The 27,024-nt window shown below is 40.4% G+C and overlaps 1 protein-coding gene across 1 annotated transcript in view; it reads right to left on the bottom strand.

The window, feature by feature from the left end:
• Positions 1-27,024, bottom strand: part of Pde3a (phosphodiesterase 3A) — a 247,770-nt gene that overhangs the window by 32,165 nt on the left and 188,581 nt on the right. Inside the window, exons 3-6 of the mRNA XM_021165315.2 lie at positions 14,650-14,904; positions 14,124-14,278; positions 7,398-7,522; positions 2,527-2,746 (exon numbers count right to left, since the gene is read on the bottom strand). Of these exons, the coding sequence (XP_021020974.1) occupies positions 2,527-2,746; positions 7,398-7,522; positions 14,124-14,278; positions 14,650-14,904 (755 nt within the window). The remainder of the gene's footprint in view (positions 1-2,526; positions 2,747-7,397; positions 7,523-14,123; positions 14,279-14,649; positions 14,905-27,024) is intronic.

Genomic DNA, 27,024 nt, shown 5'->3' with positions numbered 1-27,024 from the left:
CTCTCTCTCTCTCTCTCTCTCTCTCTCTCTCTCTCTCTCTCTCTCTCTCTCTCTCTCCTGCAACATTCTTCTCTCTTAAAACAACCAAAATAATCTTGGAGAGGCAACACTGGGCAAGTAGTAGACCTTTCCTGAACACACTAGCTTTCCTTTAAGATGATTAATTCTCACAAGTATTGAGGGAGAGAGAGAGGGAGGCTGAACCCCTTGGAAAAGCCAGAAGCAGATGTTCTTAACCCAAATTACTCTGCTGGGTTTTATCCTGGCTTAGGGTACAAAACAAAGAACAATGCTTCCCTCAGCAAGTCTGCCTAATGTCAGATGCTCGAACAATTACAGGGTGTTAACCTACAGGAATTGGCACTGGAGTCCAGTGAACTCAGAGACCTGGACATAAAACAGACCAAGAACTCCTGGGCAACTTTGGCACAGTGAGTGTGATGTAGGATGTCTCTTAGACATTTACTGCACAGGAGCACTCGCAAGACAGCTGTGTAGGGTGAAAATCCCACAGAAAGCTGACGTGGGAAGAACTTGGGTATTAGAATAATATTTTACTATGGTCTTTGTCCAACAAGCAAGGTTGGGTATGTTTTCCCAAATAAAAGTAGTAGTAGAGAGCATGAAAGCAAAAATAAAGGTGATAAAATAAATGGTATTTATCTTAAGGCAGTAAAGTTTGGATGAGGTGCAATCCCTGGGTATTATTTGTTCAAGTCTTATTCAATAGTTTGTGGTACTGTTTTGGAGCTCGGGAGGATTCTTTAAGAGATGGTCCCACGGAAAAGTAGATGGGTCATGGGGGTGGGGTCAAATGGATATTGGAGCAGCAAGCTCTCTTTCTCTGTCTTCACTTTCCCTAACACTAAAGCATCCTCGGTTGGACACTTCCTGCCCTGAGATTCTGCTTTGCTACAGGTGCAGAAAAGCAAGAGGATCAAGGAACCACTGAAGGAAGCCATGAAAGCTGAAGTTACAAGTAAGCCATTCTTCCTGAATGTCAGGTATCCTGCCCGCCACAGTGACAACAAGGCAGGGAGTGTATGGACAAAGTACACGCAATGAAATAGGTGAAGCGTTATCAGCTGTTAGCTACTAAACAGTGTGTACTGATAAAGTAAGACACAAGAAAGCTAAGCGCTGCTGCTATGCATTCAAATAGTCCTCTCTTGATTCACTGTAGACAGTAGCGTTTTGTTTAAGGCATCTTCAGGATTGTACTTAAAACACTTGCCTCTTTTCTACTTAAAACCATTTAACACCAGGGCCTGGAGAAATGGTTCTGTGATTAAGAGGCTGCTCTTCCAGAGGACCTGGGTTTGATTTCCGGCACTCATGTGGTGTAGCTTACAATAATCTGTAATAATCAGTTCCAGCTGATCTGTCACCCTCCTCTGTCCTCCTAGGGCACTGGACACACACATACATACAGAGAGAGAGAGAGAGAGAGAGAGAGAGGGAGGGGGGCAGGATAAACACCCATAGACTAAAAATAAAATTGAGTAAATCCTTTAAAAATATTTAATAAAAAGATCAAAGATCCAAAACAAAGACATTGCTGGAGAAGAATAAAAATATGTTTATCACTAATTGGAGGTGTTTCCTTTTTATGGACGATGCTGGTAAGAATTAATTACACATTAAGGACTTCTTCAATCATCCTCTGATAATACTTTGTAATTAGCTTCTTTTTATTTCCTCCTCCTCTCCTTCCTTCTTCCTTCCTCTCTCCCTCCCTCCGTCCCTCCCTTTTTGAAAAATGGCTTCCAGGCTGGCCTTAGACTCACTATGTTAACTCAAGCTGTCCTTTAACTCCCAACAATCCTCCCGAGTGCTGGGATTACAAGCATGAGCCGCATGAACCCATTGATAAGGCTGTTTCTGTGTGATGGAAGGATAAATAATTTGCTTAATTTCACTTGGGGAGCCATTTGAGTCCAGCCATAATGTAGTATGTGCTATTGGAAAGAGTTTAAATGAGACATATACATTTCAGGTAAAAGGAGTTAAGGATAGTATAAAATAATCACAGGACAACAAAGAAAAACATAAAAATCAACAAAATGGTTAACTATATCAAATTACTTGATGAGATTTAAAATAATATGTATTTTATTTAAATTTTTAAACTTTTATTTTTTATTTACATGTGTGTGGGTATGTGTACAAGAATGCAGGTAACTTTGGAGCAAAGAAGAGAGGCATCAGATCCCAGGGAGCTAGGGTTACAGGTGGTTGTAAGCCACCTAATGTGGGTATTTGGAACCCAAGTAAGGTTCTCTGTAGGAGCATCTGGCACTCAAGTCCCAACCCATGTCTCAAGCCCACAAAACAAATACTTTATCCATCACCAATTAGTATGCAACCAAATATACACTGCTTATTATTTTGTACTCTCCAAAGATCTGTTCAGACTCTATAGAAAATGAAGTTCCTATTTACAGAGAGCTATGGAAAACTCAAGTTCCTATTAGAGCCTCAAACATATCATACTACACTTTTGTGGTACGATGATGACATTCTTACCTGCTACATATGACAGATGGGGGCGGGATCTGAGGGGACAGGTCAGGGGCACTTTGGGTGTAAGTTAAGGCCCTGTGAGATCCAGGGCCTCGCTTGATGGTTACTTCAGGGGATTCTGGGAACTGTTGTGAAGCACTGTTGCTGACAGGACTGCTGGCAGGTGATCCTTCGGGAGGTGAGGAGGAGGGTGAGGGAACGGGAGAAATTTTAGCAAGGCCACCTGAAAGAGAATGAGAGTTATGATGTCATTCAGTGCAAACCCCTGATATGCAAACCTGTGTCTCCTTCCTGGCCTCTCACCCTGTACACAGATACCAGGACGTACTCAGCCCCAGATCTACTCAGATCTCCATGCTACCATCTGGAGACAGAACATGTACCTGGGATGTCTCCATCACATGAAAATATGACCAATAAATCATCCTGAAAAAAATGGTGGCAGTACTGGTATATCCACTCTAGCCATGGTGGCCTGAGGTTACTACCTCAGGCAGGATATTATTTTTTTCCCATTTCTTTTTCCTCTCTTGTCATCTTGACTTGGAAGTAACAGTTACAATTTTCTAGTGTAGCTGAGAAAGTTCCAGCTGGAACAAAACTCACTATTTTTTTAAAAGACATGTGTACTTATTATTTTTTTAATTTACATGTGTGTATATTTGTCTGCTTGAGATTATGTGCACTATATGTGTGCAGGAGCCTGTGGAGGCCAGCAGAAGGCACCAGAGTCCCTGGAACTGGAGTAGTAGTGGCTGTGAATTACTATGTAGTTGCTAGGAACTGCACCCAGATCCTCTGAAAGAACAGCAAGTGCTCTTAGTCTCTTAAGATTTCTAAGCCTTAAATATGCTTAAAATATGCAAATGCAAATGATAATTTGGAGGAGGAGATCAGTGTTTGCAACTGTTCACACTCTCAGTGAAATGTGTATTTGTATGTGAAAACGCACAAAAGAGGAGTAAGTTAGAGGGGCAACATTTAAACAGGTGATACATTCAGTACAAACCACACAGTAAGCCTAAAGTTTATGCTTCAAGTTGGGCACTACGCACATTTACATTTATGCTACAGCTTGAGCTCTGTCTAGGGACTGGCTGGGATTTCTGTAGCTCTCACGCTGTAGGATGAGGTGAATGGCTTCTGAAGTTGCTGTCTCCCAAGTACAGAGAAGGCAAAGTGCAAATAAACTTGGGGGACAGGGAATTAAAAAAAAAGATGGATAACTTGAGTTTATCTACAGGTCTCTGCTTATCCCCTCTGAGGGAAACTGAGAGCTCTGATGTCATCTCTCTAGTTGGTATGTGTAGCTAACTGGCAGCAAAAGCTTGACTTTTCCCAGTCCAAAGTCTCCCTCTCCATGAAGTGGAATATCATAGCATGTGGATGCCCTTTTTATAATTTTGTTGGCACCATGTTTCTTCTGTGTAGGTTCCTGGGAGTTCTCATGTTTCTTGGATTCAGTATGGTTGACAGCCTCCTTCTCAAGCGCCTCAGGCAGATTTCTTGTTGCTCCCTAATCAATATATCAATCCTTCACCTTTGTACTTAACAAATGAGCCAATCTCAACTAAGAGAGGCTACAAACGACAGCATTAGAGCACTAATGAGAACGTGAACATGGGCTAGAGGTAGAAGCTAGTCTGATGGGGATTTATTGATACCTGGCAAGGATTTAATGGCTGCCTGTTTTACAGAGTAAGCTACAGGACAGCTTGGTCTACAGTGTGAGTTCCAGGACAACCAGGGCTATGCAGAGGAACTCTGTCTCAAACAAAACAAAACAAACAAACAAAACAAAACAAAACAAAACGATTATCAACATTGCTGTAGACTCTGGCTTCATCACTGACTTGAAGATATCTTTCTACCACTTGTTTCTTATTTCTTTTGTGTGTATACATATTTATGTCTGAGCAGGAATGTTGGAGAGTATGGTGGCTAGTTTGATCTTTTATGGCATTCCACCTTGGTTTTGGAGTCAGAGTCTCTCAATGAACCCCTGGAGCTCAGTGAATCTCCTCAGTTGGTCATCAACAAACCAGAGGGATCCTCCTGTCTCTTTTGCTCAGTGCTGGGATTGCAGGTTTGCCTTAACCATGCTTGGCTGTTCATATGGGTGCTGAGGATTGAGCTTGCCTTGAGTCAAGCCCTCCACTGACTGAGATACCACCACAGCCTCCTCTCCCTGCACCATATTTTTTTTCTTAGACCATTAGTTCAAAGCCCTTGGAGAAACTGTTCCAGTTCTATCTTGACACCAATGTGTTTTCTGAGGGCAATTTATGAAAAGACTGATTTTGTTTTAGTGGCTGAGAGCTGATAGTTGTAGAGATGTGGGATTCACTCTTAAATACACATTTTAAAATCTATATAGCCATTAGGGTCTTTAGAACTTGGGGTTTAACTAAATTTAAACTAATAAGCAGACTTTGAGGCTCCTGGGATGATCTTTTAAATAAACGTGCATCCCAGGAGAAGCACTTTGCTCTACATATTTTAAACTCTTTTAAAAAGCAGTGGGTCTCAGCAGCACCAGCAAGCAGCAGAGCTTTAGAGGATGGGGCGGTGAGACAATGAAAGCATGAAGTTTACTGCAAGTTTAAAAAAACAAAAAACAAAAAAAAAAAACCCAAGAAACATTAGGGATGGTGTGGCAAGAGGACACACATGTCCATACATCAGTCTTCAGGTAGATGGAGACATAAATGATCAGTGCAGACACAGGCAGAGTACGCCTTATCCAAAATGCTTCATTTGAAGCATTTCAGAGTTCTGAGATTTGTGGATTTTGGAATATTAACACCAAGTTCAAGAGCTGAGCATCTCTAATGCAAGTCTGGCAACCTGAAGTGTTCCCATTTAAACTTTCAGATCAGGGCTGCTTGCTCCATCTGCAGTCACTAGATACTCTTCCACATTAGAAAGGAGGGCTGGAAGAGAGGCTGAGAGGGAAAAACAAAAAAACAAAAAACAAAGAAACAAATAAAGCCCAACAAAAATTCTAAAGGGCAGGGAGGGGAGAAAATCAAGTATTGTAAAATTAAAAAGTGATTTTCCCAGGAAAGTTATAAATAAACAGAATGAAAGAAATCCTAAGGCCCTTTAAAGACTATCAATTTAAAGTTTAGAAGGAAGATAACACACACACACACACACACACATACCAAAACAAAACCCAGGATGAGCTAAACATGCACACGTTCTTAGATATTTATTTTCATTTTATAATTGAATAATTTTAAGATACTCCAGGAACAAGATACAGATCATGAAGTACAAAGCCCTCAATGATTTAAATTGTCCTAGCACCAAATATTTAAAAACATTGGTAGACAATCCTACATACATACATACATACATACATACATACATACATACATACAAATTTTGGAAACTCTAAAATCCTAACCCTTTTGAGTAACTGAGCCTTTGCTTCCTTGTTCCTAAGGGCCTGAGAAAAATGTGTGTCAAGGCACAGAGGCAACCAGAGGGAGAAGATGAAGAATTCTTTCCAGGAATTCTTTAAGTAAATCCAATTGCTATGCCGTATAAAAGTCTCTCAGATTAATTTTAATTAAGCAAGAAAGAAATGGGCTGGCTCAGCAGTTAATAGCATTTGCTGATCTTGTATGGACCCAAGTTCAGTTCCCAACACTCATTCAGAGGTTTACCAACACCTACACGTCCAACTTCAGGGGATCTGACCTTCTTTTCTGGCCTCCCCAGGCATCCGTAGACAGGTGTACATATACACAGAGACACATAAACACACATATACCTACATAGAAATAAAATCAATCTTAAAAAAGAAATAAATGAGCTTTTCTAGTAAATATGGCTTTGTACTAATGTTTTAGTAAGTGTATCTAAAGCAAAAACAATACAAAACAAAAATCATTATCATATAAAATTTTCTCTTAAGTCTAGCTGATAGGTAGACTTAAGTAAGTAAGTTATCTAGTTTCACTACAAAGAAAACTCACACAAGATGCTATCCAAGGATTACTACAGAGGAGGAAACTAAATGAGAGGAACTTGGAAGTAACATCTGAGCAAAGAGCACAGCTACTACAGAGGTCGTCAGCAGAGCTTCTAGCAATGTCATGAGGGTGATGTCAAGGAACATGGAGTTCACAGCTGCCATGGCAGCCAGACTGGCATGCCCAATATCATAGTGAGAGACGTGGATTCTACTGGAGCCAAAACTCAAATTTTTAAGCTGCTAAGGACAGACAACTCAGAAATAAAGCAGAAAGTACCTGAAAACCCCAAGAAGAATTTCTACAGAAGCAAGCATGCAGTACTTCTCAGAAGAGGTCAGAGGGACAGCACAGGTCCTCACCTGGATTCCAGGAGGGAAATTCAGAGGCCAACGTAAGGAAGTGGTGTGCGTATGCATGTGTGCATGCATGCACACACACACACACATGCATACATACACACATGCTCATGCATACACACACATTCATGTAGTGCCTAGGGAGGCCGGAAGTGTGTACTGAACCCCCTGTAGCTGGCATTATAGGTGGTTGTCTGACTTGAGTGCTGGGAACCAAATCCCCATAGTCTGCAAGATAGTTAAGAACAGCAAGCCTTCTTAACCACTGAATTAACTTTCCAGCTCCTAATGTCTTGAGCTCTTTTCTTCCTGCATCAGCATCTTAAATGCTAGAATCATAATTGTATCTCACTAAACCCAATTTACAGATCCCAGCATGAACCTATACATTGACTGAGGTGAATCTCCCATTCTTTCCACTTTTCCAACTTAAACTTCATTTGTTTTTCACTTTACAGTCATAGTTCATTATCACAACTTATGTATGGAAAATGGGACGTCAGACCCAGAGTGTGCAAAGAATGTTACTTACCTGGCCTGTTTTGCTTTTTAGCTTTTACATGGTTAGCTGCAGAGACAGCATAGGATGAAGTGAAGGATCTGCTTTTGGTGAGAGTCGTCAACCCTGGGGCATTCCAAGAGTCAGGATTGACAGCACTACAAAGACAGCAGTTAAAGATCTCAGAGACATTGCTCATTGCATATCTTTCCAGCACCTTTCCGCCACCTCCACAGTAGATATGCCAACCTGAGTATTCATTCGCAGGTTGCTGACAGGTATTCTTTCCTATGCAATATTTTTGATAAATACATTCAACAGTTAGCATTTGATCAGGCCACTCAATGACAATGTCTTGCAGAACTTACTTATCAAGTAGAAAATGAAAGCAGACCTATGCCTATCATTTCACTTTGTTGGCAACACAGCCTTGCCTAACCAAAAAAAAAAACAAACTGTTAGCAGCAACCTATAGCAGCATCCTAAGATTTCTTTCTACTGGTGACACCCTGAAAAGAATGTGATACCCAGGTACAGCCCAATTGAAACACCCTCACAATGAACATGATGCTAGCACACTGATCCCATCAATTGTGATAGTGGTACCAAGTTATCTTTATCTAGGTAAAGCATATGAAGACCATCACAGACTTGGTCATCAAGTTGTTCCATGTAAACTAATTTGGAATCAATCAATCCAGAGAGGATTGGACCTAGAGAAGGTTACAGAAGCCATATAATTAATGAGATGGCATTCCTGGAAATCTTCCAAGTGAAATATCTTTTTATATATCACTTCAAGTCTTACTTGTGGAAATGGAAACATTATCCACCCTAATTTGGGAGATAAGGGAATTCAGGAAGTTGACAACCTTGGACTGCCCCCAGGGAAAAGTGCTTGCTCTGTGTTTTGCCAGCACCTGTGTCCCTTCATGCATCAGTGAATTTGGTGAAGGTCAAAAGTCTATAATTTGCATGAATATAGCTTGGATATTTGATCACTTTCCAATCTTAGATTCAGCAGGATGTGTCTGATCTGTCTGAATGACAGACTGTAAATAATCCTGAAAGTGATGAACTTATGGGACCATGGATATATGGAGTTTGTCACATAAGATTTAAAATTAATGGGGTATAATTTGGAGGTGGCCTCAAAGAACAGGGATTCTGCCTCTCCCAGCAGCCATCATGCCCAGAGCTCCTTTAAGAGCTTAGTGGGACTTCAGGATCTCTTTCCCCATGATATTTCTCTTCAACGATTATATTTTATGAGCTGCCTTTACTCTGACTTGTCATAGGAACTTACCACATAACATACATGATGAAAGAGACACTTGAAGGGTGCAGTGAACTTCAGCAATTGTCAAGAACATTAGAAGCCCACAAAACACTTGTTTTGAGGCATCTTTAGACAGCTTATCTTTAGCCTCTCCCAAATGCTTGTAATTTTGTGAGTGAGACAAAAATATATATATGTATTAACCAAAGGTCTCCTTGTGGTGTTAGTCTCTGTTGGCTCATTCTGCTTGCCTGGATAACTGATAAAGTGACTATGAAAAAACTATGTTAATATATAGGTGTATCTTTTCATTTCTTAGACTATTATAGTCAACAAACTATTACTCATCCATGCATGCCTTCTGAAGAGCCTAACATCCCAAAAAGATATCTTATTGTGGCTCTCTCAAAAACTGCCTACTTAAGTTCTTTTACAGCGATAACTACAACAAAAAGAAAAACCATTTCACAGGGAGATACAAAGATGGCTCAGTGGTTAAGAGCGCTGGCTGCTCTTGGAGGGGACACTGGTTTGATTTCCAGCACCAACACGGCAGCTCACAACCATATGTCATTTCCATTCCAGATGATGCAATACCCTCCTTCTCACTAATCAAGGTATTATAAAAATGTATATATATATAAATATATATGAATGCATACAGGCAAAGGTACTCATATCATAGCATTAAAATTCTAAGGAAGTGTTCTTTAAAAACAGACAAATGTGTTTATTTTGAAAAGTTTGTAAAATTGAATGCAATGGAGTCCAGGTTAGTTAGGATCTACCTATACCCATCCTACGTTAACCTAGCATATATTAATTTTTTATATTATACTATAAGTAAAACAGCCTAAACCAATGTATGTTGTTTAAATGCATTATAGTTTAGGTTCACATCTTTGTGTATCTTGGTATGAGCCTCAAGGTAGTGGTTAGCTTGCAATGACCAATGCTGGCTCATCCCTGCTTAGAACTAATAAACAGATAAGAATTGGACTCTAGAGAGGAAAGGGGCTGAAAGAAAGTTCCGAGTGGTCATTGATTCTGAAGCAAAGGAGGAGACAGATGATTGGTCTCAGTCCTCTTCAACACAGGACTTTTACATCTTCACATCTCCCTGTAATAATTCCATCTTCAATTTTAAACTGGGTAGGAGTACCTTGTTAGGAATCTTATAGCTTCCTTTATGTCTGATTTATCAAGTCCGAGGCCAATTACGAGATTAACTTAGAATGACTGGGAGTATGACATATGCCAGAAACTTCTGTCTCTCCAAAGGCTATTTTGAAAGCATCTATTTGCACCCCCCCATCTAATATACTCCCCAATTTCACTATTGTTCTATCTTTAATACCATTTCTTGGAGGTACATATAGAGGCTCAGGAAAAATCATGGTCTCTTGGAAGACACACCTGAGTTGTTCAGTTCCTCTGACTCTCAATCCTGTATCCTTTGCAGCAGATATTTAAAGTTTCCAGATGGAAACCTGCATCCATCTGGCCCAGAAACTGTTGGTATGTTTAGTTGTTTAGTTGGTTTTGTTTGTTTTTGAGACAGGGTCTCACATAGTTCCTAGTCCTGACTGGCCTGGAAATCATGAACTTTTTCCTGTCTCTGCCTCCTGAGTTCTCCTAATATATTGGTTGTTTTTATTTCTGCTTCTAAAGTTGTTTAAATCATTAAGTCCCCAAGATACTGAAATGAGGGAGGGAGGGAGGGAGGGAGTAAGGGAGAGAGAGAGAGAGAGAGAGAGAGAAATAAGAAATGCAATGTGGACAAAGGAAGGAACCTAAAATCCTTTTGTTAAACCAATCAGCAATTGTAAAAGTGGCTCTCTGGAGTCAGAAGGACTTAAAAGTCATCATATTTAACAGTCATACCACATCCACTTCTGCACATGTGGGTTTTCCTTAAAGAGGTAGGTTCTCACCACATGAAGTTGATGACTTCACAATGGTGCAAACTGCACGGTGTTCAAACTTTACACCTGACTCTTTATAGCACAGTGAAATTAAGGAGTAGCTATGCCATGGGAAAAATATCCACAAGCATGAGATCTGTGAATACCACTAGGATAAACAACATGGTGACTCATACTAGTCCCTATCTGTGTGAACATATATGCATCCAATCACAGATTTTATAAATTAGTATGACAAGACCTTTTGAAGGAGAGAAAAAATTTCTTTGAAATCTTTGGTATTGGTGTGTGTGTGTGTGTGTGTGTGTATGTGTGTGTGTGTGTGTGTGTGTGTGTGATGACTTCATTATTAGCCTTGATTTCACACAAAGCAAAGAATGGTTGAAAGCAGATTTGGCTAGAATAACAAAGGACACAACAATGGCATTGAGAAGAGGGCGGCCATGTTTTTCTTTTTTCTCTTTCTTTTCTTTTTTTTTTTTCATGTGTTTCATAAAGTCATTTTTTCACATAGAAAAACATGGAGTATCAAGCAAAGTATGACAGGAAATGTCAGTCTTCCTTGACAGTGTTGTTTGGATACGAGATGTGTTTCTATGCTCACCAGTTTGAACACTTGGTCCTCAATCAGTGGCTCTGGTTTGGTAGAATGTAGAATCCTTGAGAAGTAGACCTGACTGGAGGAAGTGTTTTCCTGGGAGCTGGATCTAGCTTTATGTCCTGACTCAATTCCTGGCCTGGCATTGCTTTTGCTGCTTCCTAGTGTCATCAAGTATGAGCAATGTGCTTCACACTCCTGCTGAGTCTTCCACTAAGGGAAATGACAAATATTACCAACGATATTTAATTTTAACTTCAGGAAATGTTTGTGAATCACCACGTGTCTCCTATGAGGGCATCTGCAAGTTTTACAAAAGTCCAGGAAATACCATAGACTGGAAATATAATTTATAGTTTATGAAAATTATGGTTTAAGTCTCAAAAAACCAAAAAAAAAGAAAAAGAAAGAAAAAAGAAACACCTGATGGTTGTTGAATCAGAGCACAAATATTAACACAAAAGAATGTAATTTACATTCTAAATGAAGGACGCAGTGGTCAGTGGATGGGTTAGAAGTGGCTGTAAGCACATCTTCCTTTGGTTCAACATCTTAGTGAAGATGCCAGGGGTTATCTGTGCTCTGAGCTCATCAGGGCCATTTCGGGATAAGAAGTTGAGAGATGCCAGAAAGCCAGTCAAGAAAGACAAAAAGGCAGCAAATATGTCTGGGGCAGGACCAAGGAGAAAAAGTAGTCCAAAGGAAAAACTAGAGTGAAATTCAACCAGTCAGTCTGTTTAACAAGGCCATGGCATGGTGAAATCAGTAAAATGTTCCCAGGGGTAAGCTGATCCCACAGCTGTGGTCTGAGAGAGTGACTCTACAGTCCCTAGCCAGGGTAGCCCTTCAGGAACCCCTTGGTAGAGGGCTACTTGGGTTACAAAGTACAGAGCTCAAGTAATTTATGAATGGAACACTAAGGGCAAATGTGCCTGCCCCAGGTGCTGATGAAGAGGCACAGAGCAGTTTGGTCTCTGTACTCACAGCAGGAAAAGTAAAACTTTACTAAAGGAAATGAAAGCAAGGGAGTCTGTCGTCACTCAAGCCTCGGGATTTGGGAAGCTGTCATTCCCACACTTGTCACCATGTCAGGAAGAGGAGACTATTTCAGACATTGCTATTGAGTATTTACATAAAGATATGGATATTTTAATTTACTACACCAATAATTGTATGTGTGTATATATATATATATATATATATATATATATATNTGTGTGTGTGTGTGTGTGTGTGTGTGTGTGTATGTATATATATACATATACATATACATATACATATATATATATATGAATGAAATGATAGGGTAAAAGTTATTATAATTATTGACTTCATATAAAGTATTCTAATTTTCTTCTAAGTTGTAAGGAAGAAACAAAGTAGCCCCCTTTGGAAGCACATCTTTTAGTGGTATTTTCGTACAAATTCATTTTAGATTCTTTAGCCTTTTAAATTCTGGCCTTTCAGTCACTAATAAAATTTGATCTTGAATTTCCCCCAAGGGCCATGTGTTAAGGGCTCAGTCTGCAGCATCAGAGGCTGGACCTTTAAAGGTAGGGCCTGCATCCAAGTGATCAGATCAGTGGCGCTGTTCCTTTGCAGGGCATATTAGGATATTAGCACTTGCCTTCCCTCTCTCCCTTCTCTCTGTCCTAGAGCTACAAGGTGATCAGGCTCCTCTGCCCTGATGTACTAGGACTCCAAAGTCCCAAAGAAAACACAGATGGGAACCCTTGAAAGCCAGAGGCTAATAATCCTTAATGGATATCAGGTACTTTGTCAAGATGATGGAAAGTAGACTCATACAGCCACTTCATAAAACTGTAATTAATATACTACTAAGACATTGAATAACACATAAAGCTCAGTGCATAGCTCAAGGTGAAAGCATTTGCCCAGGAAACATGAATATGTATGTGTATGCAAACACACAGATATACATATACACACTCATATAAACATAAAAATGCAAACATGCACACATACACATGTATACTTACATGCTCACATGTACACACACATTTATACATGCATACACATATAAGTACACACACATTCACACATTTGCTCACATATACATATATTTATTTACTCACATACATACACACATACACACATTTACTCACAAACACATACACAGACACACATACACACAAATACACACATACACTCATATATTCACACACAATAAACACACACACATATATATATACATACATATATATATACACACACACATACATACATACATACATACATATACACACACACACCACACACATATACACATGTACCTATACACACATACACACACAGATATACACTTACACACACACATATATATATATATACATGTATGCATATATGGACACATATATACAGATATACACATACATACATGCATCATGCACTCACACGTGTACACATATACACACACATATACATTTACACATATACACACAAAAATGCACATACACAAACAACATACACATACATGCACATTCACACAGAGAAATGTAAAAGATTTCAGTACATCCAATTGTTACTATGATGCCATCTACTTTAAAATCTATAATTCTTGTTAATTCTGAAGACAACAAACAGAACAGGTCTGACAGCCATTGTAAGAATCCCATGTAAATGTCAGATGAGATTTGTTCAATTTAAAGTTCTCACTATGAATCTCCATGCAGGTATAGTATAACTTCGCTCTTGACTTTGGCCTTTTCCACCCAATGCCGTAGGTGCAGGGCTCATCCCAACTCACTCTTAGTATTTACATTCAAGGTCGTGTCCATCAGGCCCCAGAGTACTCTGTGGTTAAGCATGCAAATTTGACATGTTCAAAGCCCAGTTCTCAGTCACCCTGGTTGGGCCTCTCTTCTCATGCACTCTGAATTCTTTTCAGCATGTATGTCCTCTGAGGAGACCTGAAGCCAAAGGGAGTGGGGTCTGACCTGGGTGAAGGGGCTTCCTGCGGCTTGATGCTGGCACTGCGATCCCTCCGCACTGGCGCAGGCTCCAAGGTGGGCAGACCTGTGGCAGAGGTGGTAGTTGTCCAGGTTGACGAGACTCTTCTCAGTAAGCCTGGAGGCAAACTTCTTCTCAGGCGCTGGAAGAAGATTCACTTTATCAGAGACCACACTTTAGGCCATCAAATTTTATGTAAAACAGAGGGTGGAAGTGAGGAAAAGGGAAGCAGGTGTTGAACAATACAGGCTGAATTTCATCTATTCCTATCCCGGAACACTGAAAGAGAAATTCAAAAGTTGAGTGACAGAGGTAACAGTAAGCCATGTCTACTGTCCCCTAGGGAATCTCAGGCAGTGAGTGTGAGAAGCAAACTGGCTACATAGCAAGTACTAGGATCCCAGGGCTACACCAGAAAGTTCTGTCTCAGACATCGCAGAAGTGGCAGGAAGGAAACCTGAGACGGTGGAAAGATTAGCAAAGACCACGCACACCACCTCATGCGGCACCTACCTTGGAAATGGTCTGCTTGTCTTTCTCCAAGCCTTCCTCAGAGTCCGAGCAGGTATAGTTCTCACTGAAGGTCACGGTGGGGTTCACTCTGGGCTTGTGGATGGCCTGGAAGGTGAGCTGGGTGCTGAGCAAGTTGCTTACGGCCCTCAAGGATGTACACACATTCGGGGGCAGAGAAGGGTCGGCCAGGAGGTCGGTAATGAGGCCATGGGCCTCACCCATCACGGCAATATCCACAGTGATGCTGGTTCCTGACTGGAACACCAAAGCAAGACGTCAGGGTAGGTGAGTGTGTCGGGGGTGAAGCGAGCTAATTTGGAGCTTTATCAACCAAAAACACACTGCTGTCAGGTATGGTGGTGCACATCTACAAACTGGAAGTACTGGCAGCTGAGGCAGGGAGATCTAGGGACAACCTAGGCTGTGTAGAGTAAGAGAAGACCCTGCGTTACCGTGGCACCCAATTTGAAGGAAAAGAAAAGCAAATTCAGCTAAGCCCTCCAGAACAACACAGTTCAAGTCACGCGGCTGCTTCGACACTAAAATCTGCCATGGTTAGTTTTGTAGGTCTCTACTTTTCAAAAGTTTATATTTTTATAATATTTAATACTGACCCATACAAGTTACAGATATGGGTTTGAGTGATGGCTCAATAGTTGGGAGCGTTTACTAGTCTTGCAGAGGACCCGAGATCAATTCCCAGAACCCACATGGCAGTTCCTAACCATCTGTGACTCTGTTCGCCTTGGGTCTGATGCCATCTTCTGACTGCTCTGGGTACTTCATGCAGACGGTGCACAGCTATGGTTCTCAACCTTCCTAATGCTGAGATACTTTAACATAGTTTCTCATGTTGTGGTGACCGCCTAGTCGTAAAACTATCCCATTACTACTTCCTCAAATTGTAATGTAAATATCTGATATGGAAGATGTCTGATAAGTGACTCTCAAAAGGGTCACGACCCACATATAAAACCCCTGGTGCCCATATATACATGCCCGCAAAACATTCGTACACAGGAAAATAAAACTAAATATTTCTAAAAACATTTCAAACAGATGTACATATGTGACATATTAATAGATTGTATATTGTATACTATTCAAACCTTGGTTTGCACACCTATGCCCTAAAACATTCCTCATTTCTCTGCACTGAAAATGTTCAAAGGCTGGTGGAAACCTATAACACATTCACTTCCCATACAGCCATCCCACTGTGAAACAGCATGGGGTGGCCTCTTTCTCCATCTGAAGTACCCTGTTCAAAGCTAGAGCTGCAGGAGGAATAGGGCATATATAGCCAGACTAAAAACTGCTCTAGGGCTGTGTGCATGCTAGTGGTAGAGCACTTAGTTGCCTTGCACATTTAAACTCTGGCTTTGAAGCCAGTATAACCACCACCGCATGGCAAATAAACAAAAGATTGAACCAATCAACACTTGATTTTAAAAAGCAGAGAATTCGAAGGGAGAAACATTAAACCTTCCTCACGAAGAGTTCTCCGTTCCAGTACCACTGGAAAATCTCCTTTTGAAAGTAGCATTAATATACAAGAAGATCTTGATTCCAGAGAAGTTTTAACGTAACACTTGAGCCTAGCATGGGGTATGGAGTCAACTAGTTTTCAAGATAGACATGAAAAGTCAAGGAGTTTGCTTTCAAATCCATCCTCTGCCTCTCCTGGCTGATAAGATCAGATTTCAGTTCTGTACTTTGGTGACACCTTCCTTGCGTTTTGTTATGTTCATCAGATCAGGATGTTAGGGTAAGAGAAAGAGAAGGGGAGTAAACAGCAACACAAACTAAAACAGGAAGTAAAGGCAAGTGTTTCCCACAGTGCTGTTCTAGAAAGATTGAAAGTAGAGAGAAGAGGGATTCAGACACAGCCAGATGGCCAGGTAAAGCCTCCAGCAAATGACAGAGACATGTGAAGTCACAGCATGAGGCTCGAAGAACTGTATAATCTCTAGCTGCATATCATACTGATTCAGGAGGCAGGTCCTGCATGCAAGTGTTTAGATCCAGGTCTGACTCAATCCAGCACTTTCCAGTACCATGACCTCTACCTTTTAGATCACTAAAATCTCCTACATTTCATTTCTTCAACCTGTGATTTGGGGAATAATAATAATAATAATAGTGGCAAAACTGGGAATGGGGTGATACCTGTAGCCTCAACATTTGGGTAATTTAAGGTCACCCTTAGTTCTATAGTGAGTTTGAGAACAATGCAGGATACAGTTTCTCAAACACTAGGACAAGAAAAGTAAAAAGCAAAATAATAATAATACCCATAAAGTGGAAACTTTTAGTTTCTTTGCGAAGTTAGTTATGCCAAATGATGTTTTGCTGGAGTGCACAGGGGAAAGGACCTGAAGCAGACACAAGTGAAAGGATGTTTTGAAATAGCAGACATGTCACAGGACTCTTGCTGACGGAGCATAACTGTGACCCCACAGACAGTGGGAGACAGCACCAAGCATTGGTTTGGTTTGTTTCTCCTCACTGTTCGTTGCTAACAACCTGTTGTGTGTTGGTTTGCCTTACATAGAGTTGTTGAACTCAACCTGTGGTAACGCCACCACTGAGGGAAACTCCGCAAAACTGCTTAGGAGGTTCCTGTGTCAGCTTGTCTCTTCAGAGGCCTCGCCTCAGGCCAGTTCTGGAGCCTGGCAGCTTCTTCAGGATTGAACTACAGCTGCCTGGTGTCTGCCTGCTGAAAGGACTGGACTGCAGCTGTTGGTTCATGCCTGGTGTCTGCTTGCCTGGAGGACAGGTCTGCAGCTGCTGAGTCATTTTTGGTGTTTGCTATGGAACTGAACTGCTGCCAAAGGTGAGCTCACCGCAAAGAACTACTGCTGAATAGGTCCACTTCCCGGATATCCTAATAACTTTTCTCTTCTACTACCTCTGCTGGTTGGTGGGCCAGAGAAGAGATTGAACCCTTATTAAATGTAGGTTGTAAGAAGTTTATGCCTACATACCTATAATGTTAATGCTAAACTCTAAAGGTAACTGTAAGAATAAAAAGAGATAGTGTGATTAAACAATTCTGTGTTCGCAGTTATAAATCTTGAGTCGTGACTGTGGTATAAACAGTAGTATATGTAATAATATAGATAGAAATCTAATAGCCCCAAAGCTTTTCAATAAGAAGGTATTGAAGTTATATGTTGGAGCATCTTTGAGATATATGCCTAGGAGTGGTATTGCTGGGTCCTCAGGTAGTACTATGTCCAATATTCTGAGGAACAGCCAGACTGATTTCCAGTGTGGTTGTACCAGCCATGGAGGAGTGTTCCTCTTTCTTCACATCCTCGCCAGCATCTGCTGTCACCTGAGTTTTTCATCTTAGCCATTTTAACTGGTGTGAGGTGTAATCTCGAGGTTGCTTTGATTTGCATTTCCCTGATGACTAAAAATGTTAAACATTTCTTTAAGTGCTTCTCGGCCATTCTATATTCCTCAGTTGAGAATTCTTTGTTTAGCTCTCTACCCCATTTTTAATAGGGTTATTTGATTATCTGGAGTCTAACTTCTAACTGTAGAGAAAATCTCTTGTATACTGTGTGGAAGCACCTTTATGGCAGTGAACTCTCTTACCAATCCCTTGTTCGTTCGTTCCTTCCTTCTTTTGTGTTTTTAAATACAGCTTATAAAAGCATGACATGTATTCATATGTATTTAGAGAAAAAAGATTCCAATTTTATGAAGTATCTATGGAGCAGGGGTGAGTGAATGTCATCAGAGTACATCATGTGCATGTATGAACTCTGCCTGGGATTGCATGACCCATCAGAACAAGCCCAGAGACTAGAAGAACTCTGTCTGGTACCATAGACCCTGGGCAGGAGTGAGCTGCAGTGAGCCAGAGGGAGATGACTCCACCTGGTTACTCAGCCTGCTTAAAGAGAAAAGCCCCAAAGACCACCAGTCTGGCACCATAGAACCCAGACAAGGATCTACCCTGAGATAGCCATCAATCCAATGATGCACAGTCAGTCGGAGCGGGGGTATGGGGTGTGTGGACCATGTCATTTCCTATGTATTGTTGTATAGTTCTGTTGTAAAGGCTCTTAAAAAGAAAAGCTGGCAAGAAGCAAAACATACAGATTGAAATCAGCTGAGGAGCCAACGTGACCACACTGCCCTCGGAAAAAGGAAATAACAACAAGAAGAAAAATTAAAAGCTCATGTTGTCTACTGATATCACGTCATGCCTGGCTTGACTGGATTTCGAATGTAAGAACAGAATTGTGAAAAAGTTAAAAGCTGACTTGTGTGTAAGAATTTATCACTACCCTTTTGGCTCAGATAACTAAAGGAACCACTGAAGCATGAAATAAAAGACTAACAATCAAATTTGATTGCTCAAAAGCTGCCAAGAGTAACCACACTCGATACTGAGAGGTACGTCGACCGCCAATAAGCAGCAGGAACACCTTAAAGCTGACTTACGTGTTCACTGAGACTGTTAGCGAACGTCAGGCAATGGGGGCTTCTGTAAGTGAGATGGTGTTTTAAAATCACGTACAACGTGGGAAAAGAAATGGCGGAAGCACTCAAAGGTGTTGGCTAAGTATTCCAATAATAATTGCATGTTTCATTTAGCTAGTAAAACGTTTGATAGTGACAATAAGCACTCAAATCATGTTTATGCAAAGGCCACTGAAAGGAAAAGCGTCCGTCAAACTAACAAGCTGAGCTCATCCTCAGCGCACTAGCCACAGAGCACAGCTGCTCTGTTAAGGTAGATGATTAAACAAAGCTTAAAAACACCTCCCAAGCACAACATGAAACTTGAAAGCATTCTTCCTTACTCTTTCTTTATAATGGAAGCATTTATAGTTAATGCTTCAGAAAACACAATTCCAGAAACACTGTTAAATGACAACCAAATCTGAAGCCCCATCTTAAAATAAAACTATGGGATTTAACTCCAATAAACTGTGGAGAAAAGTACACTTTTATATATCAAAGTGAAAATAAGGGGTGCTCCTGGCACACCCACTACTTCACTGCCTCTCCCTCCTCACCTCCTCTTCCCTCCCATCCCCTCCTCTCCCTTCCCCTCTTCTCTCTTATGCCCTCCTCTCCCTCTCCTCTCCCCTGACTTCCCCTCATCTCCTCTCCCCTTCTCTCCTCTCCCCCCTCTCCTCTCCCTGACTCCCCCCTTCCCTGTTTCCTCCACTCCTCACTTTTTCCTTCTTTTTTTTCATATGGAGTCTCTCTCACTCTCTCTCTCACTATGTACCCCAGGATGGCATCTACCTCACATAGATTCTCCTGCCTCTGCTTCCTGAGTGTTGGGATTAAAGGTGTGCACCACCACACCCAGTTCTACCCTCTGTCTTATTTTTTAAAGCATTCCCTTTAAAGCATTTCCCTTCCTCCCATCTTTTCTCCATCTTTTCACAGATTCCTGATAGGGTCTCACATACTGACTTTCGATTTTCACAGGCATGAGTAGCGTTGTCACAAAAGAGCTGGACAATTGCAATGTGCTGTTTTCATCTTCAACCAAAGGCACAGGATGACAGAGGGACCATGCAACATCCCCATAAGCTCCTATATTCAAATACTTGGCCACAGCTGGTAGCACTTTCTGGAAAGGCTACATCAACTTTAGGAAATATGAAATGTGGTCTCTGGGGAGAAGTTGAATTTGGGGTTTATAGTTCACTGCTTCTTATGGCCAGATTTGGATCTCTCGTCTCTCTCTGTCTCTCATCTTCCTGTTTCTGTCTCTCTGTCTGTCTCTGTCTCTGTCTCTCTCTCTCTCTTCCTCTGCTTCTCAACTACCAACCCAATGTATTGGCTCTGGCTCCATCAGGGCCCACAGATTGATTTCAAGTATCTCATCATGGTGACCAAGCATGTAATGCCCCAGGAGACAAGTAAAAAAGATGAACAATATAGCTGAAATCAACATTAAACTTAACGCCAAGATTAGATGTGTACATATCAAGTCAAGTATATGAACTGTATTTTCAGTCTCACTATTGTTACAGCACGTTTATGGTTAGGCCAAGGGGAACTCTGAATGTAGGCAGCCACCACAAAAAATTCACTCTCTGAACATAATCGCTGAGCTTCTTAATTACCATAAGCTGTAAGCTGTAAGAATCCTAGTAAGTATAGGTAAACAATTCACAACAGATTATAAAATACTATATCTCTAACATATCAGATATGCTCAAGCACTATGTTAGGTTTGGGCCCAAATATTCAGATCCTAGAGTTCCTAGTTGTTTTTAAAAGCAGGTTTAGAAAGTAACTGTGGGAAGAACACAGGATGAAAACAGAAGCTAATAAGCAGTCCTTCCTTAAAGGAAGGAAAACAGAAAGGAGAGAATCTAAGATAGAGTGAGATGGGCATTAGTGTGCTATTTCAGATGATTTAGGGAGGTTATGACTTACAAGGGAAGGAAGGGGAAGACACCGACTCTGACGAATCCTTGTGAGGTGACACGGAGCAGTTACATCACTCCCTTGCTTCCTACACAGTCAAGGACAATGACTAATTTAATGATTCTATGAAGCAAGCTGAGGATATCCCTGCCCCGGTGCAGAACATATAAGAACTCTCACATCTTCCTACTCAGGACATGACCTGATGTCTTTTGGATTAGCAGAGACAGAGAAGTGACACAAAGCAGACTTAGCAAATGAACACGAAACCCAGAGAGATCACACACGTTCAAGCGAGAGAACCGAAAAATGCTGTAGGTAATCCACTGAAAATGCTAAAGGCTCAGATAAGTACAGTGAAAAAAAATGTATTTTCAAATCTCACGATCGTTTTCTAAACCAAACACAGGTTTCCATGGGCAATGTATCTACTATAGCATTTGGTCAAGCTGCCTATGAAATCAGGGACTTGGCTGGAGTTCTCACTGATGCTTTCTAGCGTTTTTCCATATGAAATACACACACACACAGAGAAGAGAGAAGCCAATGATTTGCAAAGTATTTTTATCATCATTCTATTTTGTGTGTGTGTTTGTGCACACACGCACGCATGCACACACATGTGCATGTTCCCATTTATGTTCAAGTTTTCATGTTTGTGTGCATGTTTTCGTGTGTGCACGTATATATGTATGTGTGTTCTAGAGGATGCTACTGTGTGCTTTCCTTCAGTACTCTACATCCTACATGTTGAAAGCAGATTCTCGCAGTAGAACCCTGCCCTGATTTTGATGCCCTACTTAGTCAGGGCTCTTCTATCTCTGTTTCTGAAGTGCTAGGATTGTCCTCCATGCCTCCTGGAATTTACTTGGATACTGGATATCCAAACGGCAGTCTTTATGGTTGTATATCAAGCATTTTATCCACTTAGCTGTCTCTCCAGCAGCTAGCATTTTAATACTAAACTTATATTACAAATTTAGTAAAACACTTGTTTTACTGACTGCCAATCTTATGGCAGTTCTGTCTTATGAATTATTAAAAAGTCATTTATTATTCTTTTCCTGTGCAGCATCCACTGAGATCTACAGGGACCAAACTCCCATCTGGAACTTTCACAAACTCCTTTTTTTCCAACAGGCAATACGTATTTTGACCAAAATGTCAGTTTTGCTGGTTTCCAGGTCTGTTTAGGCTAGATTATATATATATATCTCAGTGCATTACATATGGGAATAAGATATCACTAAATCAACAAGGCAATGGAATTCATTCCTTAGAAACTAGTTTAGGTGAATTTGCACAGGTTTTGTAAAGAGACTTCAGAATGTGTACTTCATTGAACTAGGTAGATCATTCATGACTTCCAAAGTTCAAATAGAAAGCCATGACAGATTTGAAAGGTTTTCCACTAACAATGCTCCCAAGTTCCTAATTCCTTTCCACTATAAAGAAACTGAAATTGGTAGTCATCCATAGTGTAGCTTTTGGTTCCTAAGAGAAAGGCAATTGGGAGCTGTCATCCACAGTGGGGATACAACCTCCAAAAAGAGGCATTCTTGATGCCTCACCAAAAGATGTGGGAAAGCTTGCCTGCTTGCATACTAAGTGAAAATACATGACTAGAGGTATGGAAAATTTATGAAATATTTTATGATTTTTCTAATTGAAAGACTTTTAAAATCCCCCAACTTCTGTTCCTAATTAAGGCAGTTAACAGAGTTTCAGCATGTTGTTAACCCAGCATTTACTTTTGGTTGAAATGAGATGTAATAAAATAGCTATGACAAACTATTTCTTATGATTCCTGCAGCTGGAGATAAAATATATCTGTCATTCGGAAATAAGTACTAAGAGGCACCATGCAGCTTCCCAAGCAGGAGAGCAAGTGATGCTTCTATCCATCAATGATGTCTGTAAACTCTAACAATCGTTTTTTCATCAGATTTTTATCAGATCTGAAGCCTACTCAACAATCAAGAGAAGGGGAGAAAGGGGAGAGGGGGAGAGATCATGCTTCATACTGCAGACATGGACATCTCTCCAAAACTAGGGAACTACTCCTGGATCTTGTTGAAGAATCTATAACTGCCACTCCACTAAATCAGCATGGATCTTAACTTTAATCTAAATATTTATCCTTGTACCCACAGATACTTGTAATTCTTATTCCTCATCAAAAAAAAAATGTCTCTTTGCAACTGATGAAGATCATTACAGAAAATCATGACTGGTCAAAATGTAGATAATAAATGATTATGGGGTGTACAGTACCAATTGATAAATCTGCAATACTACTCCTGCACCCAAGGCTCAAGGAGCACTAGAAAGAGGGGGTAGATAGATTATAAGAGACAGACAACCAGGACCAGGAAGTTTGCTGTGAGGTTGTGTCTCCTAGAAATGATAGGACAAGTTACATTATATGGACTGAAAAAGGTTTGTTTTTTTCTTTGTTTGTTACTCCTACATGCATTTAGGAGTATGTACACACACACACACACACACACACACACACGCAACAACACTTAAGAGCTTTTGAGGAGAGAAAGCAGGTGCATAGGAGGTCTTAGAAGGGGGAAGGGACAAGTGATAGCCTTATAGTTTTTTAATTTAAGAAATTAAAAATTAGCATAGTAGTATATTAATGATAATAATCATGATGATGATATAAGCAACACTGGGAGCAAACAGGTTCCAATGCAGGTCTCACTATATGATTTCCCTGTGTGTGAAGAGTTAGAAAACAAGGGTGTCAAGAGTTGGTGTGAAGGGCAAGACATTTTATTTATTCTCTAGTATCAAATATCTATTGTATGGGGTCACAAGGGGCATACAATGTAAAGGCAACTGCTGGAGCTCACGTTTTAGATATGCTAGTGTGCATATAGAGAAATACATTTCTCTCTCTAACCTTTTCTTTCGCAGCTCCAAAGTGGGCTTAGTAATAGGACCTATGTGTTGACAGTTAAATGAAGCCATATGTAGGAGTATCAGTAAAGTCTCACGGAGACAAATACAGAAATATAAAATCACATCTACAAATGACATGAAGTAAGTGAATAATGGGAGTAGGTTGACAGGGAAGGGCCGGGGAGTACACGGAACAGACATGACACAAAGTATATCCCTGTGACCAAGGACCATGCAGGGGAGTATTGGGGACACACATAATACTAAGTATATCCCTGTAACCCAGTACAATAAATATGTGAAATGAAAATCCCATATAAAAGAGTCCTAGCAATTGTTTAGCCTGAAATTCATGCTTACTAAATATTACGTATTACCAGCACTGTTGTTACTGAACTGAACATGACTATACATGTAACAAAAGAATCATGAACATGCATTTTCTCACTTGTTCTCTCTCTCCTCTCCTCTCCTCTCCTCTCCTCTTCTCTCTCCTCTCATCTCTCTCCTCTCTCCTCTCTCTCTCTCTCTCTCTCTCTCTCTCTCTCAACAATTTTTTATTTGTATGCATGCATGTGTGTATTTACTTGCTCATGTGTGTGCACATGTATATGGGCCTGTAGAATTCAAAAGATGGTGTTGAGATCTACTGGAACTGAAGTTATAGGCACGTGTAAGCCAATCAACATGGGTTCTGGGCACTGAACTCAAGTCCTCTGCAAGGGCCATCACAGATCTTAAGTGCTGTAGTGTCTTCACCCAGCCAGTCAGAATTTCTTTAGAAATGAAGACAACAGCCTTGAGATAATCTTTACCAACAAAACTATAACAGTAAAAGCAGAACTTCTAATATTTTTACCTTTTTACTTTAGGCAAAGATAGTGATAAAGTCTATATTCCCTATACCCAAAACCTCCATAATAGGTCTGAGATTAATTTTCGGCTGTTAAAAAGTAAGTCAACAAAAGTCCTGCTTTCAACTAGCACGGTCGATTGCACTGGAAAGATTTATGACACACCCTGAAAAGAGTTTTAAGAGAAGGCATCTGAGCCCCATTGTTGGAAGTATTTTCCTTCTCTTTCTATTTAGTCATCTTGGGAGGCACCCTGGGAGGCAAGCACAGCATGGAAGAACATTCCCAGGGTGGAGAGGGAGCAGGGAGAAGAGATGGATAAACAGCATAAGAGATGACACATAAGGAGGAGACGCTCTGGGACTTTCCTTACGCGATGTTGGTGCCCAACGTTGAGAAAAGCAGCTTGGTGTATACTGGGAGACTACATAGCCTCTTAAATCTCTACAGGAAGATGCAACATCCTGTCACCTCCAAATCTTTCCCTGAGAGGCTGTCTGTATTACCAGGAAATACTGTCTTGGTCTTTAATATGCTAAATTATTCTAAAAAATGAGCTGGACACTGTAGAAACGATCTTTGGCATATTCTGGGTTCTGACCTCAGAGTCAGAAAAACTGCATATGTGTTTATACTTTCATAGGACCTGATTATAATTTTAGACTTGAAATTGGCTGGGAAATTTTTAAAAAATGAAATCATGTGAAAATTTTGCAGTAAGTCACTGTAGGCTGAACCTTGGCGACAGGCCATCCCAAGGAAACAGATGTTTGCTTACTTTAATTTTCTGGATGGAAATATGAGTTTACATTTGAAGTCTCTTCTTAGGATAACATACATACATGTACAGTACTATAGGAGGGGACCTATAGAGCTTTTACTCAAATGACTCTTGAGCAATATCACAAGTGGAAGGTCTCCTATGAGAAGTCAGAAACAGCAAAGCCAGCAACGACTGTAATTCACATCTTCCGTCTCTTTTGATGTTCTGAGAGCATCACATGCCATCAAATGAGAAGCACCACATGGCCCAATATCCTTCTCTTCTTCTGAAACGATCTATCTGCAAACAGTTGGTACTTTGTCCAAATATTCTCTGCTTATATTTTCTAATATATATATACCTCCCAGACACAAGTAACTTTACCCCACAATCTCAATAGATAAGGTTCTGTATTCTTATTTAGAAAATGGAAAATTCCTTTGAATTACTTATTCTATACACTCTTATAATGTACAAAATATAACCTTAGACTTAGCCTTCACACTTATTCTCTTTCTAGTTAGCAAAGGTAAGATGGGCAGCACAGATGTATGGGAATCTGACAGCGAGCTATCAGTGCAATTGCTCAGACCAGTGAATGTGGGAAGGCTTAGAAAATATAAACTGCTGCATACAATTGCTGCATTAAAAATGTTCTTGTCAATGGGAGAAACACAAAACAAAGAGAACATCTGTGCACTCTCTGATATATGTACAGATTTTTAAATATTTTAGGAACAATTATCTCTGAGTTTGAAGTCATCTTTGGTCTGTTAAATTTTTTCAGTGGTCACTAAACTTGAAGCTGCAGTTTGCTTAGCCTAAAACTTAGTGACCAACAGAGGGCAGTGTGCCACCTTGGAAAGGACTTGTCATTTCTGATGAGTGCTGACCTCTCACTAACAGGTAGACTTCCATTTCTTTTGTTCCCACACTACAAAAACCATGAGATTACTGGTAAAAATTAATGAAAAAATAAGTTATATCCTACATATCACTGCTAAAGTGAAATTATAAGCACATAATTAACATTTTTCCCCAAATAATAAACATTACTAGTGTCCCTTTTTAACCTAATCCTCTATGGCAGGACTGAGGATTGGGTAACATGCTAACATGCTGGGCAGGCATTCTAACAGTAAGACATTTTAGCCTCAGCCTCAGCCTCAGCCTCAGCTTTCTCATTTCATAAGAGACATTGGAAGCATGATCTATTTACATATATAACTTGATTTATTTTTCCACATGTAATTCTCTATTGCAATTAAAGGATTCATAATACATGCACATACAGACACAAACACACACACACACACTCAGGATACACATATACATCTGGACATAGTTTTCTGACATTTCCTTAGCATGTCTGAATCCCCGTTGACACTGACCACCACTGAATGCTTCCTGCCTCACATGCAGTGACTCTCA

Source organism: Mus caroli, chromosome 6, assembly GCF_900094665.2.
Source record: "Mus caroli chromosome 6, CAROLI_EIJ_v1.1, whole genome shotgun sequence".
NCBI lineage: Eukaryota > Metazoa > Chordata > Mammalia > Rodentia > Muridae > Mus > Mus caroli.
This window is presented reverse-complemented; position numbering and strand designations above follow the sequence as displayed.